General features: G+C 33.6%; 1 protein-coding gene across 1 annotated transcript in view; it reads right to left on the bottom strand.

Moving 5' to 3' along the window:
- TTC3 (tetratricopeptide repeat domain 3) overlaps nt 1–17,858 on the bottom strand; it is a 169,419-nt gene that overhangs the window by 68,472 nt on the left and 83,089 nt on the right. Inside the window, exons 18-24 of the mRNA XM_044670285.1 lie at nt 15,275–15,367; nt 12,668–12,732; nt 12,304–12,440; nt 8,391–8,708; nt 4,523–4,789; nt 3,876–3,922; nt 1,564–1,620 (exon numbers count right to left, since the gene is read on the bottom strand). Coding sequence (XP_044526220.1) covers nt 1,564–1,620; nt 3,876–3,922; nt 4,523–4,789; nt 8,391–8,708; nt 12,304–12,440; nt 12,668–12,732; nt 15,275–15,367 — 984 coding nt within the window. The remainder of the gene's footprint in view (nt 1–1,563; nt 1,621–3,875; nt 3,923–4,522; nt 4,790–8,390; nt 8,709–12,303; nt 12,441–12,667; nt 12,733–15,274; nt 15,368–17,858) is intronic.

Genomic DNA, 17,858 nt, shown 5'->3' with positions numbered 1-17,858 from the left:
AAAAAGCATTTCTGAGAACCCATACATATATGCTCTCTTGCCTTTTATTCTTAATTTACAAACTCTTTACTCTCACTACCTTTAATTACCACACTTCCTTACACCTCCTTCCCTTACCTTAAGTACTTACTGTACTAACTGAGTGGTTATTACACTGTTATTACATTGTCTTATGATAAATTCTTATAATAAAGCTTGTTTCTTCAAAATCGAGTCAGCGTAAGTCATCAATAAATTCTCTGGATGAGACTCAGTAAGCATTAACATCATTAAATTCATCTCTTGAACATGCCTAATGTGGGAATTTGTTTCTCTCATTTGGAATATTAAAAAAATTTTTTCATCAATCTCTATTTCGTGTATTTTGGATAGTATATACTTATAAAATTTGATAAGTTTTAGTCATTCAAACATTAAGTATATTACTTCTTTTCTCAAAGAATTATCATTATAAACTTATTCTACCATTAAATTTAGTGTGCCAGGCAACCAAGTTCACTCTTTTAAAAAGTACAGGAGGCAGAGCTAAATAGTATAATGAACTCCTCTTCACAAACTCCTCCAAAAAATGTCCTAAACCAAATCTTGAGGAATAAATTCAGAAAAATGCGTAATTTTTCCAGCATAGGCCTTGCACAGGAAAACTACGTCAAGACTTCTAGTTTGAAGAGAAAACTCATGAGGTATGTGATACATGCATTCAAGTATCTAAAGTGTTTTCAGGTAGAAAAGGGATTCGATTTGTTCTGTTTAGCTCCAAAGGGCAGAACCAGAAGAAATGTGTGAAGCTGTCAAAAAAGCAAATATAGGAGGCTGCTGGGTAGCTCAGTGGATTGAGAGCCAGGCCTAGAGACAGGACGTCCTAGATTCAAATCTGGCCTCAGACACTTCCCAGCTGTGTGACCCTGCGCAAGTCACTTAACCCCCATTGCCTAGCCCTTACCACTCTTCTGCCTTGGAACCAACACATAGTATTGATTCCAAGGTGGAAGGTAAAGGGTTTAAAAAAAAAAAATTAGAACTAAAAAACTTTCAAACTAGTAGAAGTATCTAAAAGTGGAATGGGTTGTCTTAGGGAGTAGAGGATTCTCTGATCTTTGAGGTCTCCAACCTGGATGATTACTTATGTAGATTACAGTGAGAATTTCTTTTCATGTATAGATTGTTCAAGATGGAACTCCCAGGGGCAGCTGGTAGCACAGTGGATCTCTATCCCCTGGAGTCAGGAGGACCTGGGTTTAAATATAGCCTCAGACATTTCCTAGCTATGTGACCCTGGGCAAGTCACTTAACCCTAACTGCCTCACCCTTACCACTCTTCTGCATTAGAAGCAATACTTAGTATTAATGCTAAGACAGAAGGTAAGAGATAAGAAAAAAAAAGATAGTAGTTAAATAGCTGGTCATCAAGCTAATTAAAATTCATCATTTCAGGAAAAAAAAGTGTTATATTGATAATTCTGAAGTGTTCCCCCACCAAACATTTCAAAATTAACCTCCAGCATCAACATTTCTAAATTAAATATCTTAGTTTAATGGAACACAAACAGAAAAACTGATTACCTTTGATTCTTTGTGCTTCTTTTTTCTGGTTTTGTTTTTTACCTTAATACCATTAGTCTAGAAAAAGAAAAAAATTACAAATGGATATACATTCAGGAAATAGAATTTTGGAGCACTGGCTCCAATAATATTTAGGTAAATCCCCCTCCCAAAAAGTCGTAAGCATATAGATATAGCTTAATTAATAATATTACACAAGATTACTCTTATAGTCATGGCATTTTATGTATTCCACAAAAACCTATTTCTTGATATGAAATGTTATAGACATCAGACACTGAACACTAGTGGCAATAGATTCTCAGTTGGCTTGGTATAAGTGGGAAAAGTTTTGACTTAGAAGACTCAGTTTCAAGTAAAAACTCCTTTACTAATTGGCTTTGGACAAATTACTTTGCTTCTCTCAACCGCTATTTCTTCATCCATAAAATAGATAATTATACCTATATTTCTTACTTCACAGTATTACTATGAAGAAATGCTCTGTAAAATGAATTTTGTAGGGAAGGTATTTTATGGTTAAAAATGCAGAATACTGTACCATTTCACCTCAAATCTTTTAGGAGTTAGTTAACAGTAATAAAAATAATTTTAAAGATTTCCTAAAGCTATTCTTTTAAAATTAAAACGTAGACTATTATGCCCTCATCAGCAAGACAAGGGGCTATATTTTTAAAACAAAATTTTAATACTTTTCTATTTCAGGTCTTTTATAATTTCAATTATCATTCATTGAATAACTGGCTATGTCATTAATATATTTTGTATTCTTTATGATCTCATATATAATGTCACATAAACAACATGTTTCTCTGGTTTTTCCCTTTTGAAAACTATTCAGGAGACATTTTCCTGAAAACAAACAAAAAACACAAATATCTTCTATACTTTTTTTGTTATATCAACATAATGTTAATAATGGATAATTATATCTATTTCTAGGTAAAATTAATAATACAAAATAATTTAAATTTTATTTTATTTATATATTTTTTTAAAACCCTTACCTTCTGTCTTAGAATCAATACTGTGTATTGCTTCTGAGGCAGAAGAGTGGTAAAGATGAGGTAGTGAGGGTTAAATGACTTGCCCAGGGACACACAGCCAGGAAGGGTCTCAGGACCTAGGACTTCCCCTTTCTATGCCTGGCTCTCAATCCACTAAGTCACTTAGCAGCTCTCTAAATTTCATTTTAGAATAAAATTTCAGTGGAAAGCATATACAAACAACTACTGTATGTCCTATCATTTGTTCTATTCTAATTTTCTTCTGATCTTACTACCAAGTTGTCTGACGCCTGGTATGGCAGGAGATGCCATAAGTCATATCAGAAAACTAAAAATTAAAAAACAAAAACAAAAATAAAAATCAACAATAACAAAAATACAACAACCATATGTAAGTCCACTGCAAAAAAAAATAATTGACAACTTTTTTTCTCTCTTTGGGGGGTGGGAAAGTGATCTATGATTTCACTGGTACAGAGAATTCTTTCCACTGATGAAAACTGGTGATTAACTAGTGATTTAAATCTTAGAGCAGGGATTCTTAACCTTTGTTGTGTGGCCCTGACCCCCCTTGGTAGTCTGGTAAAACCTTACTGACCCTTTCTCAGAATATTCTGAAATGCAAAAAGAAAAAAAATGCATAGGATTACAATGGAAACAAATTACATTAAAATACATTTTTCAAAATATTTTTCCATAGTTCAGAGTCCTCTGAAACCTATCCATGTAGCTTGAGATTTCAGGGTGAGAATTCCTTTCTTTGAGGATTACTTGGGGGACAGGAGAAACTGGATAAAATATCCAAGTCACACAGCTATATGTCAAAAATGAGACTTAAACTCAATTATCTTGACTCTAAGGCTAATCTTCAAGTCACTAAATCACACTTCCTTTCAAATACATTTTAACATAGGTAATTGTAAAACACCCTTTTCAGTGAAAGATATGTGAAAATTAGCATGTATTAACAATACGAAAGATTACTCCTATTTATTAAAAAAGGAAACGCAAATAAAAACAATTCTGAGATTTCACCTCACATCCAGCAAACTGGAAAAGCCTATACAGTCAATAAAGTTAATGTGTTTAATTTTTGTGAACTAAATATTTTTCTTTTTTAAATTCTTTGTTCCCACGAATGGCTTGTTGGGGAGAGTGTTGGGGAATAGATGCAAACAGATAGAAAGCTGAAGTAAATAGAAAAAATATTAATAAAAATTTAAAACTAAATACCTTCTCATTGAAATATTAGGGATTAGGATATACTACAAAATGAGGCATGAATATAGCCAAATAATAACTTACTGAAATATCTTCATTCTCTTGTTTCCTTAATATAGTACAAGGGCCATCTAGTGAAAGATAAATAAGTACATAAGAAAATCTCCCAAGTATATATTTTTAGAAAACCTAATAGAACCCTTGTGGAAATCATCCCAGATGTGAAATGAAAGAACAAAATATTATATAACCTGAAAGTCTTTATACAACTTTGAATCAAAAGTCAAAAGCAAAATTACTAGATCAAAATGTGACTAAATAGCAAATTTAAATGGAGCAGAAAATAATTATTACAAAACCTTTAAACAGACTGTTTTAGTTCTTCTGAGGTTAACTATTATAACAGGATTTGAAAAAATAATTTGTTGGTCAATTAATATTTGACTGGTATTCTCTGCAGTCAAAAGAAATACCTACAGCCCAAACTACTCCATTTTTTATTCTAGTGATATCTTAGAGATTGACTTACTGGAATTAAATTATATCTGTCTTCTATTGTTCTTATGTGACATAACCATCTGCTTTTCAATTCATTACAGTTGGAAAATTCAAGCTCATATTTTAAAATCTTGTTTTCTTAACTTCCAGGAATTATCTAAGTTTAGTCATAATAAAAAGGCAGAAAAAAAGCTTAGGTGAAGGTGTGTTATACTTATGGTGTGGTTACATACCCATTATATCAAAGAATTCATCTAAAGCATTATGTAGTGCTGGAAACTTCTCTCTATTTTCTTCTAAAAGCCATATTATGGAGCGAGCTTCCTTCAATGACCCTGGATTATTGAAATATCCAACTACATCTCTCTCTTCACGAATGGTGATTACATGGTCTAGTTTACGCCCATATTTCTCATCCCAGAGAACAGCTATCAGTTTAAAATCAAGCTCTTTTATACAATCACCATAACGGGAAAAAAACATCCTTGTAGCATCCAAACCTGAAATAAAACAATCCTTGGTCAGAACAGAATTATTTCTTATTAAAGAAACAAAGGAAAGAATATCCATCTCTTAAATTTTCACTAATGTGAAAAAATATCCATTTTTATCATTGTTGCAAAGATCATCTTTATTTAACAAAGCAAAGCAGAAATGAATAATATAATCAAAATTTTGAGAAAGCACTTAAATAAAATGCTGAGGACAAAAAAATTTCAAGTGCATCATCTATTTAATTTACCAACTAATTGGTTGGGTCTCATCTATTTATTAAAGCGAAGTGGCTTAGGACTACAGTCCAGTTTTAATTACTATCCTAAAGTGCTGAAATGTAAGTATTTCATATTTTTAACTAATGAAAACTGAATTTTTTGGAATCCAAATAGTATAAGCTAATAAACTTTTGTTATACTTTAATAATATGCAGCACAATACATAGTTACTGAAATCAGAAAATACAACAAATACAGAATTTTGTAGCATATAGCCAATACACTAAAAATGGCATTTTGGCCAACTGCTGTTATATCTCCTATCTCCCTGCTACTTTCTGGAATTGATGGTTACTATATACTACACAGATGGCAAATCAACAAATAGAGTTCAACACCAAACATAATCAAACAATTAATAAGTACTGTTTAAGCATTTGTTATGTGACAGAATTATGCAGGGTCTGGCACAAATACCAAAACTTAAACAAACTTTACTTTCCAAGAGATTATATTATATTGGAGGAGATGATAGACACATATTATAAGTATAGAGAGAATAAACACAAAATAAATACAAAGTAGTTAGAAAAGACCACTAGCCATAAGGAGTGGGGTGGGGGAAAGAGAAGAGGCTCAAGCAATGGTGTATAAAGCAAGATCTATTTTGGAAGGGTTGTAGATTTTTTTTTTTTTTGGTCTAAAAGAAGCTTTCCTTTTAATTTTTGTAGTTACACTCAATTGAGTTATACTCAATTACTATACTTGACTTCTATAACATTTTCTTGTGAGATGAAATTTTTAAAGCATGAGAAAGCATTGCTTTCTCTCAGTAATATTTATATTGAAACATAAGGTCTCATGGCGAACAGCACTAAACCTGAAGCTTGATCATATTCTACTTTATCACTGCAAATTGCATAATAGTTATATAATGCTGTCACTATAAATAGTTTAGCTAAACAATATATGTAGATTTTTTTTATCTGAAAGCATAGAAGTTATGTGTACCTGCAGTCTGAGTAGCAACTAGCTAGTCCTTTATGTTTTTGGGCACATGGACCTGGAACTTACTTTTTTTTCTAGTGAAAGGGATCCCAGACACATAGATTTAGAGCTAGGAGGGTCCTTAGAAGCCATAGAATACAACTCTCTTGTTTTTACATGGGAGAAAAGTGATATTAAAGATAGGTTAAGTGACTTGCTTAAGGATACACCATGACTGTCTAAGGTAGGATTTGAACCTAGCTACTCTTGATACCAAGTCTGCACTACTGTATCATGCTGCCTCATTAGGTAATTAGAATTTAGGAATACATTACACTATCTTAAACTGATTAGCATCTTAATAAAAATATAACTTCCTAATGTATATATCTATTTTATCATCACTGCAGAATAGTGGATAGTGGGCTAGCCTTAGAATCAGGAATATGTAGGTTCAAATTCTGTTTTTGGACACATATTAGCTATGTAACAATGGGTAATTATTGAACCCCATGGCACATCAGACATTTACATAAAACCACAAATTACAAAATACTGTGTACTAGATAGACATCTAGGAGGGGTAGTCACCTTAGCCAAATCACTTAACTGATTGTCTGCTTCAATTTCAATTTCCTCATTTGTAAAATGGATAACATAATAGCACCTACCCTTCAGAGTTGTTGTAAGAATCAAATGGGATATTTGTTTTTTTAAAAATCACTATATAAATACTACCTGTTATTATTTTTGTAGCTATAGTTAAGAGGAATCCAAAAGATTCATCAAACTGCTAATGGGACCCAAGACATGAAACAGTTAAAAAATTCTAACAGTCTCATATTCTACATTAATCACACAGTGTTTTTCTCTTGTTCAGGACAGGAATTTACTTTTGAGATAATTCTAGGCCTTTTAAAACTTCTTCTCTTTACCAGTTTTAACAAGAACAGTAGGCTTTTAATTTATTTGTTGAATTGAACTGACTATAAAGCCTTACTTATTTTCAAAAATTTAAAAGTTTATTTACAAGGTTTTGAAAAAAACCTACACGAAATACAATCATAAATTCAGAGTTAAAAAAGGGAATTGGAAATCATGTATTTCAAGTCTCTTAGATGTTCTGCAGATGAGGAAATCAAGCACTAGAAATACTAAATGAGTAGCTCAAAGTCACATAGGTAGTAAATATAGATCTGGAATTCAAAGCCAAGGTGCCTCGAGGCTCTAAATATACTCAATGTACCATTGTCTTCCTATAGTATAACATTCCCCTAAGGTCATTACAGCTCTTCATTTAAAAACTTCTATATGCTATAAATGGTAGAGGAAATTTTTAAAAAATCAAACATTATCCCCAATTGATGAATGGGCAAGAGACACGAATAGGCAATTTTCAGGTAAAGAAATCAAAAGTATCAATAAGTACATGAGAAAGTGTTCCAAATCTCTAATAATTAGAGAAATGCAAATCAAAACAACTCTGAGCTATCACCTCACACCTAGCAGATTGGCTAAAATGAAAGAAGGGGAGAGTAATGAATGCTGGAGGGGATGTGGCAAAATTGGGACATTAATGCATTGCTGGTGGAGTTGTGAACTGATCCAAACATTCTGGCTGGCAATTTGGAACTATGCTCAAAGGGTTATAAAAGAATGCCTGCCCTTTGATCCATCCATACCATTGTTGGGTTTGTACCCCAAAGAGATCATAGATAAACAGACTTGTACAAAAATATTTATAGCTGCGCTTTTTGTGGTGGCAACAAACTGGAAAAGGAGGGTATGTCCTTCAATTGGGGAATGGCTGAACAAACTGTGGTATATGCGGGTGATGGAATACTACTGTGCTAAAAGGAATAATAAACTGGAGGAGTTCCAGGCGAACTGGAGAGACCTCCGGGAACTGATGCAGAGGGAAAGGAGCAGAGCCAGAAGAACATTGTACACAGAGACTGATATACTGTGGTAAAATCGAATGTAATGGGCTTCTGTACCAGCAGCAATACAATGACACAAGACAGCTCTGAGGGATTTATGGTAAAGATGCTACCCACATTCAGAGGAAGGACTGCAGGAGAGGAAACATACAAGAAAAGCAACTGCTTGAACGCATGGGTTGGGGTGGACATGATTGAGGGTGTGGACTCGAAACTACCACACCAATGCAACCACCAACAATTTGGAAATAGGTCTTGATCAAGGACACATGACAAAACCAGTGGAAATGTGCGTCGGCCATGGGTGGGGAGAGTGCGGGGGGTGAAGGGGAAAGAAGGAGCATGAATCATGCAACCATGTTAAAAATGATTATTAATAAATGTTGAAATTCAAAAAAAATCAAACATTAAAATAATTATTCAATATGGTAAATTAAGTTTCTCTAAAAGAAGTGACATACCTAAGCTATTGAGTTTGTTGATCCAATCACGTAGTTTGGGCTTTACTTCATTGATCTCACTTAATACATGAAGAAAAATTCTTGTGTTTACTCTATTGTTTTTCCGTATCAAATGCTCGAGGAGACGCTCCACTGTTTCCCTTAGAAAATTGCTATTAAAATATGAATCTGCATAATCTTCTGTGTTTATTACCTTCCAACAAAGCAAATCTCTAAGAAGTTTGGTAGTGTCTTGAATGCCAGATTTAATTTGCTCAGCATTTTGTTTTATACACTGCAACACCCTATCATCTGGAAACTGGCAACTCTGTACAAATCCTGAAATAAAATTAGCATATATAGCAGCATTAGTCAAACTGAAAAATTATATCAATCATTAAATAAACTGAGAAAGATCAAATATAACACCACATTATATAGCACCTTATATGTGTATACATACAATTTACCTTTAAATTAAATTATAAGTTTTAATTTAATATTTAGGGTTGAAAGAATCTTTAGTCATTTAGTCCAAGTCTTCATTTTCTAAAACTATAACTGGATCAAAATTATTTTCAAAAAAATGCAGCTCGAGGGGCAGCTGGGTAGCTCAGTGGAGTGAGAGTCAGGCCTAGAGACAGGAGGTCCTAGGTTCAAACCAGGCCTCAGCCACTTCCCAGCTGTGTGACCCTGGGCAAGTCACTTGACCCCCATTGCCCACCCTTACCAATCTTCCACCTACGAGACAATACAGCGAAGTACAAGGGTTAAAAAAAAATGCAGCTCTCTTCCTTTCTTATTATTGGATTCATTTTATATATCACTTAATAAACTACTACAAATATTAGGTAAATAACAAACTTTTAAATATGGAAGAACAAATAACTGAAATGGGAATCACTTTTGAAAGTACTATAAATGTTTTCATATCTAGAGCCATTGAGAGCAGATTTTTATCAAAATAAAATAATGACTAATCAAAAAATAAAATGGACTCAAAAAGGTCATTTGGAACTTCCTTTTAAAGCTATTTTTTACTAGTTGTGTTTTTACAGAAAAGAGCCATAAAAATTTAAGAAAAATTTGAGAAAAAATAGATGCTTGAACATATGAAAAATATTAATTTATAAAAAGGAGACTAGAAAAAATTTTAAGTGAATTCTGAAGTCCACAAAACTTCCATTGAAAAAAAATTACACTAGAGTAAAAGGATGGCATTCTAATGGTTATTAGTATACATTTTAGAATCGATAAAGGTAATTTAAACAGAAATATGACAAAAATCAGTAAGATACATTATGTTATTTTTCCTTTTCTTAAATATGGGGTCAACTATCAAATAATAAAGTCCACAGTTCAATATCTGCCAAAGTAAATTTATTATGGTACATGGAATATTTTATCTCTAAAATGTGAGTACAGACTTCAACATAGGATGGTTATGGTTATCTTTAATGGAGTGGTCATATTTTTTTAATTACTCTGAATTGGTTAAACTAATGCTTTCTCTCTTCTACAGTACTTTTTTTTTTAAATTTTAAAACCTTACCTTCCATCTTGGAGTTAATACTGTGTATTGGCTCTGAGGCAGAAGAGTGGTAAGGGCTAGGCAATGGGGATCAAATAACTTGCTCAGTGTCACACAGCTGAGAAGTGTCTGAGCTCAGATTGGAACCTAGAACCTCCCATCTCTAGGCCTGGCTCTCAATCCACTGAGCTACCCAGCTGCCCCTACAGTACTTCTTAATGAATATTCTTTATTAGCTTGCTTGTATAGATGAGATACTAGAGTAGTCAGCCAATCAATTAACATATTAATCAATTCCTAAGTACTAGGCACTGTGATAAACACTGGGGATATAAAAAAAGCAAAAGTTAATTTGTACCCTCAAGGAGCTCACCATATAATGGAAGAGATAACAAGCAAAGAATTATGTTCAAACAAGCTATATACCAGATAGACAGGAAAAAAAAAATATGAGAGGAAAGGCATTAGAATTAAGAAGGATTGGAAAAGGCTTCCTGTTGAAGATGGAATTTTATTTGGATCTTAAAGACAGGGAAGCTAAGAAGAAGTCATGAAGAGAGAGGGCATTCCAGGCCCAGGGGACCACCAAAAGACCCAGAGATGAAAAATAGTGTCTTCTTAAGAGCACAGCAAGTGGCAGGGGAATAAAGGTTAAGATGACCAGAAAGGTAAGAGGGGGTTAAGTTATGATGCTCTGTTAACTTCAAAAGGAGAATTTTGCATTTGATTCTGGAGGCTCTAAAAGGGAGCCCCTGCACTAGAATGGTGGTAGTGTCAGAAGAGAGAAGGTAGAGTTTTTAAGAGAAGTGAAAGGTGAAAATGACAGGCCCTGGCAAGAGACTGCATATGGGGGTGAGAAATAGTGAGGAGTCAAGGATGATGCTAGCTACCAGCCTAAGGGTTTGAGAGGATGGTGCTTCCCCCTAGAGTTTGGGGAAAGGTTGGCAATGGTGGGGAGAAAGGATTTTTAAGGAAAGAAAATGAGTTCTGTTTTGGATATATTTAGTTTGAGATGTCTACTGGACATCTAGTTGAATATGTCTGAAAGGTAGTAAGAAATGTGAGACTGAAGGTCAGCAGAGAAGTTAGGACAGAATAGACAGATTTGAGAATTGCCAGAGGAGATAGTAATTGAATCCACCAGAGCTAATGAGATCACTATGTGAAGTTGTATAGGGGAAGGAGAGAAGAGGACACTTTCTAGCTGTGGGACTTAACCCCCATTGTCCCTTGGAACTAATACACAGTATTAATTCTAAGATGTAAGGTAAGGGCTTAAATAAACAACAAAAAAGATCACTAATAACTTTGGAGATTATGGAATGATAAGGTTGGAAGTCATATTGTCAGAAGAAAGTAGGAGAAAAGTGGAGGTACTTAGTGTAAAAGGCCTTTTTGAGAAGTTTAGCTACAAAGGACAGAAGAGAAATAAATGATAGTTAACAATGGATAGTTACTATCAGGAGTCTAGTGAAGTTTTTTTTTAAGGATGGTAGAGACATGGACATATTTGCCCAGATCAAAAAGAGGTGAAAGAATAGGGTTGACAGAAGGGGGCAACCTGTTGGAGACAGGATAGAAGAGATCATGTGAACAAGTAGAAAGGTTAGAATAAGCCTATTTCATCATGTCAGACAGGAAAGAATGAGATAGGGGCAAAAACCATCTGATTGATAGGAGATGAAGAAGAGACAAAGTTCAGAGCAAATAGTCTCATTTTTCCTGTAAAATATGAGGCAAGATCCTCAGCTAAGTGAGTAGAGGTTGGTGTAAACACGAGGTTTAAGGAAGGATATAAAGGGTTGGAAGATCTGTGGTGGGGAGTAGGAGAGTCAATTCACAATGGAGGTATAGTAGGAATGAATAGCAGCAGTTGAATAGCCTCTTAACTAGGGTCTGGGAGTGATTCTGTGTTGTTTTGATGATCTTATGAGAAGAATGGAAAGAGAGGAGAAAAAGAAATATACTGGGAAGGGAATAAAAAGAAGGGTTAGAGAAAATTATCTTATTCAATCAGGATGCACAAGGAGACATTTATACAAACAAGGGGAGGGGCAGAGCCGGCTGTCACTTGAACCTCACTCTAGCTGAACAGGTATTAATTTGAGCAATTGAATTATTAAAATTTAAACTCTTTACAAGTAGGTATTGGTTCACTTTTTTGTATTTGTATACTTCACATCTTAGCATAGTTCTTGGAATATGGTAGGCACTTAAAAATGCATGTTGCTTGGTTAGTACATTTTTAGTGATCTCTATCTAAAGACTGAACTAGAAACCAATATAATTACCTAAGAAATCCTAATTATATAAGACTATATAAAATATATATGTGTGTATATATAATATATATAATAACATATATATATGTTATTTAAACAAATACTATAAACTTCTTCATACCTTTATGGTCACCTTGCTTAGATGAATTATTTTCTACAGTTTTCTCTTCCAATCTCTCTTTTGCTAATTTTTTTGCTTCTTTTCTTTGAAGCTTTCTCTTAACTTTCTTTTCTTCTTTAATTTTTAATTTCTCTAGACTAATAAAAATTACTGGTTAATGAAAATTAGTTGATGCATAAACAATAGGCTATATCTCTAAATTGATCCTCTTGAAATTTTAAATCTAAGAGAATTATCAAAAGATCTTTCTTAAATATTTCTGAACTGTAGAAAAAAACAATTAAAAACAATAATCTAGGAAACTAAATTTAACATGATTATATTCTAATCTCTCAACTACTGATCATTCAATTAGAGTTCTTACCTAGAACATTTCTGCTTCATGACAGGTCTTGGAGGATCCCTTTCTTTTGTGACCCTATGTTCAAACTTTAAACAAAGGAAAAATAATATCTAGAATTTGATTCACATCTCTAATATTTAAACAGCAAAAGGATATGTCATAAAACATTAAATACTTCAGAAGTTCGGAAAATAGATACTCAGGAGAAAACCTGTAATGATTGATCTATGAAAAACCCTGAAAAGTTAAATAAAGGTTCATCACAATCAATTAACGGTAAAGGTGAAAAAAAAAAGAACAGCCTATCAACTCCTTAAGATTTCTTAAGCAAGTGACAAGTTTTTGAGAGTAATTTCTAGATTATAGGAAAATTATTCTCTAAGGAGAATAAAACAGGAAGTACTACTCTTCTATTCTCAAGAACAAAGCTGGCGATAATAAAAATAGAAAAAAGATTTTCCTGCCTAATAAATGATCCATAAAAACAAAAAACAGATGTTAGTCATAATATAGAGATAAACTCAACTTAAATTTTAAAAGACCAAGAATTCTTTATGTATTCCTAAGAACCTCTTTCTCCCATGAGACATCAGAATGCTATCCCAGGTTTTCAGTCATCAAAATTCTCTCTAAACTAAGGTACACAAGTTGTCATCAATGTGCTTACTTTCACTAGTGAACTAGAGAACAGCAAACTAAAGCATTTGATAAACTAGCATAGAATAAAATAATAATCATATACTTTGAGTTCATTTTCACAAATAAACACACTTTCAGTAAGAAGAATGGGCTTGTATAAAGAACATGCTTGGGTGTACATATTTGGAAACATATATGACTAGGAAATACATGCAGATGAAGGGAAAGGGGATACATATTTGTATAACACTAACTACATGAGCACTGTGCTGTTGTTATAGTCATTCAAAAAAACCCAAGATAAGACAGAGGTTAAGCGTCTTTCCTAGAATCACAGAGCTCGTAAGAGCCTTGTTGTCTCCAGGCCACTATCCTCCAGTTCTATCCTCTTCTACACCTCGCCATCTCAACTCCTGCCTCTGCTACTGCAGACCTAGCTATTAGTATCTTCTGATGATATCATCAAGTTAAATCCCTATTAGTCCTGTTCTAATTCTTCTTCTCCTTGTTGGTGAGTTATCATTCTAGCCTACCTTTAGATTTCTAGTGTTCTTCAGGGTTATTTAATATCCTGTCCCAAATCCATTAGGAATGCAGTGGTTAGTAAACCTTTCTCCTATAGAGGACTACAGCCCTTTCCATCTCTTGCTATGTCTTGACTACAGTCATCAACTAAGATGTTGTGTTTTCTATCCAGTAGGGTTCTTGCTGGGAGGACTACAGTTCTCCTTGGTTAACTGTGTTAACAAGTGGTTATACACTTTTCCCCTTAATTTGGTTGTTTAACAAAGGTAACAAATACCCAGGGTCTAAATGTTTTATATTTGAAATTTAACTATTTACTCTTCTACTATCTCCCTTGAATTCTCATTTCTACTCTTACAATCATAACTTATTTTTGTTCTTTATGTCTTATTGTATCATGACTGAGAAAGATATCCCCAAAACTCTACGTTCTTGAACAAAAAAGCTGAATCAAATTATTGTGAAGAAACTCTTCTAACATGTTCCTCTGTTCCATGCAAATTACAAAGGCTTGCTTAGGTAGATTAGAAAGGAAAGGCTGGTAATTTCTCCCTCCACTTCCCCTAGCAACAAGTCATACACTAATATCTCTACAAAGTAGAAAAGCAAGTAATTAAAAAGAGACCAAAGAACAGATGTGATTCTGGCTTGAATATCTGCTACCTTCTGAGAATAGCCTGGGTAAAATGAATCATGAACTGGAGAATGATTGAGGACAGCTACGGTACACCCTTGCAAAGAAGACAGGTACCCATCATAGCACTCTGTGGAGGATAGTGGAGATAGTAGCAGGAAGCTCTCAACAGTGTACCTCAGTGTAAAGCTGTATTATTTCAGTTCAGCTGAGGTCCAGTAGGAGATAGAGTGGTGGTGAAGGGGAGAAGTTTATTAACTTATAGCATTACCAGGGATGCTATAAGTGTCTGAAAAAAATCTGCAATCTTTTTCAACAGGAAAGAAGCTTACTAAATACAGTAATTATTGCATGGTAGAAAAACCATTAAGTGACTGAAAATAGTGAAAGATACACTAAGCTATGAAATCTATTGAGGAACAGTAGTCAAGAAGCCCAAGCCTGTTGGAGAACATCTGAGAGGATATTCCTGGCCTGAAGTATGTTTCCCAGAAGACAGAGCAGCTCTGCAGCATTGGAGGCATGAATGGCCCTTTGGTGTGTGTGCCCAACACACACCTATACAGTTGTATGAGAAACTTGTCCTCTTTTCTCACTGAGGATATCTATTATGGGAAGATAAGTTCAAGGTGGGGAAGAATCCTCTACTGTTATTTTATTACTATGCTATTTCATTAAACATCATTGTTTTAAGCTGTGTTTTTTTCCTGGTCTTCAAAGTACCTATAAAGTGTGGTAATTTTGGAGGGGTCCACAGGCAAATAAGTCTCAGGAGCTACATATATAAGTACTATCGATTTAGTCAGATCTTATTTTTAGGAGATACTTACTTCACATTTAATATGACCAGTTGCACCAAAGATAACAATCTTAGAAATAATACCTCTACAGTCAGGAGTAAGACATGTTTCTTGAAGAAATTCCTGTATAATGGAAATGGGAAATAAAATATCAAAGTGAAATGAAGTTAAATTATATTTTAAACTAAAAGTAGAACCTAAAAGCATGGCAAGAAACTTTAAGGAAAAAACTATTTAAGAAATGGTTTACTATCTAAAGATAGTGCTCTAAAGCAGCATGTATCTTATTTTCAGTTTCATAGAACATAAGTTTGAAAGTATATGACAAAATATGGCTAACACACTGGGGAGTTTTCTTATGTGAGTTTCAAAAGGGTAAATCTTGGAATAATTAAATTTGACACTGCAGACCTAAGTGTCATCTGTATACTAGAGGTCAGTATTTCAGGGAAATAAGCAAACTGTTTCAAGAACCTTCTGTTGCCTACAACTACAAGTTGCCAGCATTTGGAAATGAAAATACTTAAAAGATTCTGTTCTCCATGACTTTTCATCCCCATATTTCAGGCTCCCACATCCCATCTGCTTTGTAGATTTCCAGTAATCCCCCTCCCCACAAAAAAACAGCTTCAATGATAGGCATAATACGATGTGAACTCAATTCTAATTTTATGCTTCTGTGTAATAAAACTTACATACTTTTCTGGAAACAGCTACAACAAATAGTCTGAAATAACAGTATTCTCCTGAAGAAACACAAGTGTATACTAATTATTCTTATCAATTGCATCAAGTCCAAAACATGTTTACTTTACCTATCAAAACATCTTGTTACAAATCCTGAATGACAGGAACATTATTCTGTTTGTTCTCTTTAAAAAAATAGAAAAATTTACTATTTTAATTACTTTATATAGCTTTCTAGCAGGTGTCTTAACTACATTTAATCTCAAATTTGTTTTCCTAAAAGATTCTAGTAAGGTGATGACTTATATGAACCAATGCAAAACAAAGTAAGCTGAACCAGGATAATAATTTACCCAATGTCCATAATACAAAGCAAACACGCTGAAAATCTAGTGACCAGTTAAAGAGTTTGGAGGACTGAAGCACTCCACAAGCACAGAATAACATATGTATTTGTCTTTTAATTTATTTTTTAAAAGGAAACAAGTTCATTTTTGAACATATTAAAATATGACAGAGGAAGGTGGCCTAACAGTACAAGATCTTAAATTGTACTGTAATGCAGTAATCATCACAACAATCTGGTACTGGCTAAGAAATGAATGGTGGATCAGTGAAACAGATTAGGGATAAATGACCTTAGCAATCTAGTGTTAGATAAAACCAAAGATCTCAGCTTTGGGGATAAGAACTCACTATGTGACAAATAATGCTGGGAAAACAGTAAAACAGTATGGCAGAAACTAGACCAGTATCTCACACCCTATATATCAAGATACGGTCAAAATGGGTATATGTTTTAGACATATAAAGGGTGATTCCATAAGTAAATTAGGGGAACATAGAATAAATAGTTTACCCATCAAATCTATGGAGAAGGGAAGAATTTATGACAAAACAAGAGATAGAGAACATTACAAGATGTAAAAAGAATAATCTTGACTATATTTAAATTAAAAAAATTTATACAAACAAAAACAATGTAACTAAGATAAGAAGGGAAGCAAGAAACTGGGGGAAAATTTTTACAATAAATTTCTCTGATAAAGTTCTCATTTCTCAAATATATAGAGAACTAGGTCAAATGTATAAGTATACAAGCTATTCCCCAATTGACAAATGATCAAAGTTATGTATAAAAAAGTAGTTTTCAGATGAAGCAATCAATAATCAAATGAAAAACTGCTCTAAATCACTCTTGATTAGAAAAATGCAAATTAGAACAACTCTGAGGTACCACCTTACATCTTTCAGATTGGACAATATGACAGTAAAGAAAAGTGATAAATATTGGAGGGGATGTGATAAAATTGGTATGTTAATGCATTGTTGGTGAAGTTGTGAATTGATCTAACTATTCAATTTGGAACTTTGCCCAAAAGGCTATAAAACTAAATACCCTTTGATACAGTAATACCACTACTAGGTCTATGCCCCAAAGTAGGAAATTACTACTTGCCCCAAAATTTTTGTAGTTGCTCTTTTAGTGGTGGCAAAAAATTGGAATTTGAAGAGCATGAATCATGTAACCATGGAAAAATATTCTAAATCAATTAATTAAATAAAAATTTTCAAATAAAAACTTGGAATCTAAGGGGATGTCATCAATTGGAGAATAGTTTAGCAAATTGTGGTACATGATGGCAATGGAATACTATTGTGCTTCAAGGAATGATGAATAGGATGATTTCAGTAAGAGCTGGAAAGACCTACATGAAGTGATACAGAGGGAAATAAGCAGAATCAGAACACTGTACAGAGTAATAGCAATATTGTAGTATGATCAACTGTGAAAGACTTAGCTACTTTCAGAAATACAATGATCCAGGACAATTCTGAAGGACTTATGAAAAGAATGCCATCCACCTCCAGAGAAAGAACTCTTGGAGTCAGAATGCATATAGATCAAGGCACACTATTTTTCACT

The sequence above is a fragment of the Gracilinanus agilis genome, chromosome 3, assembly GCF_016433145.1.
Source record: "Gracilinanus agilis isolate LMUSP501 chromosome 3, AgileGrace, whole genome shotgun sequence".
NCBI lineage: Eukaryota > Metazoa > Chordata > Mammalia > Didelphimorphia > Didelphidae > Gracilinanus > Gracilinanus agilis.
This window is presented reverse-complemented; position numbering and strand designations above follow the sequence as displayed.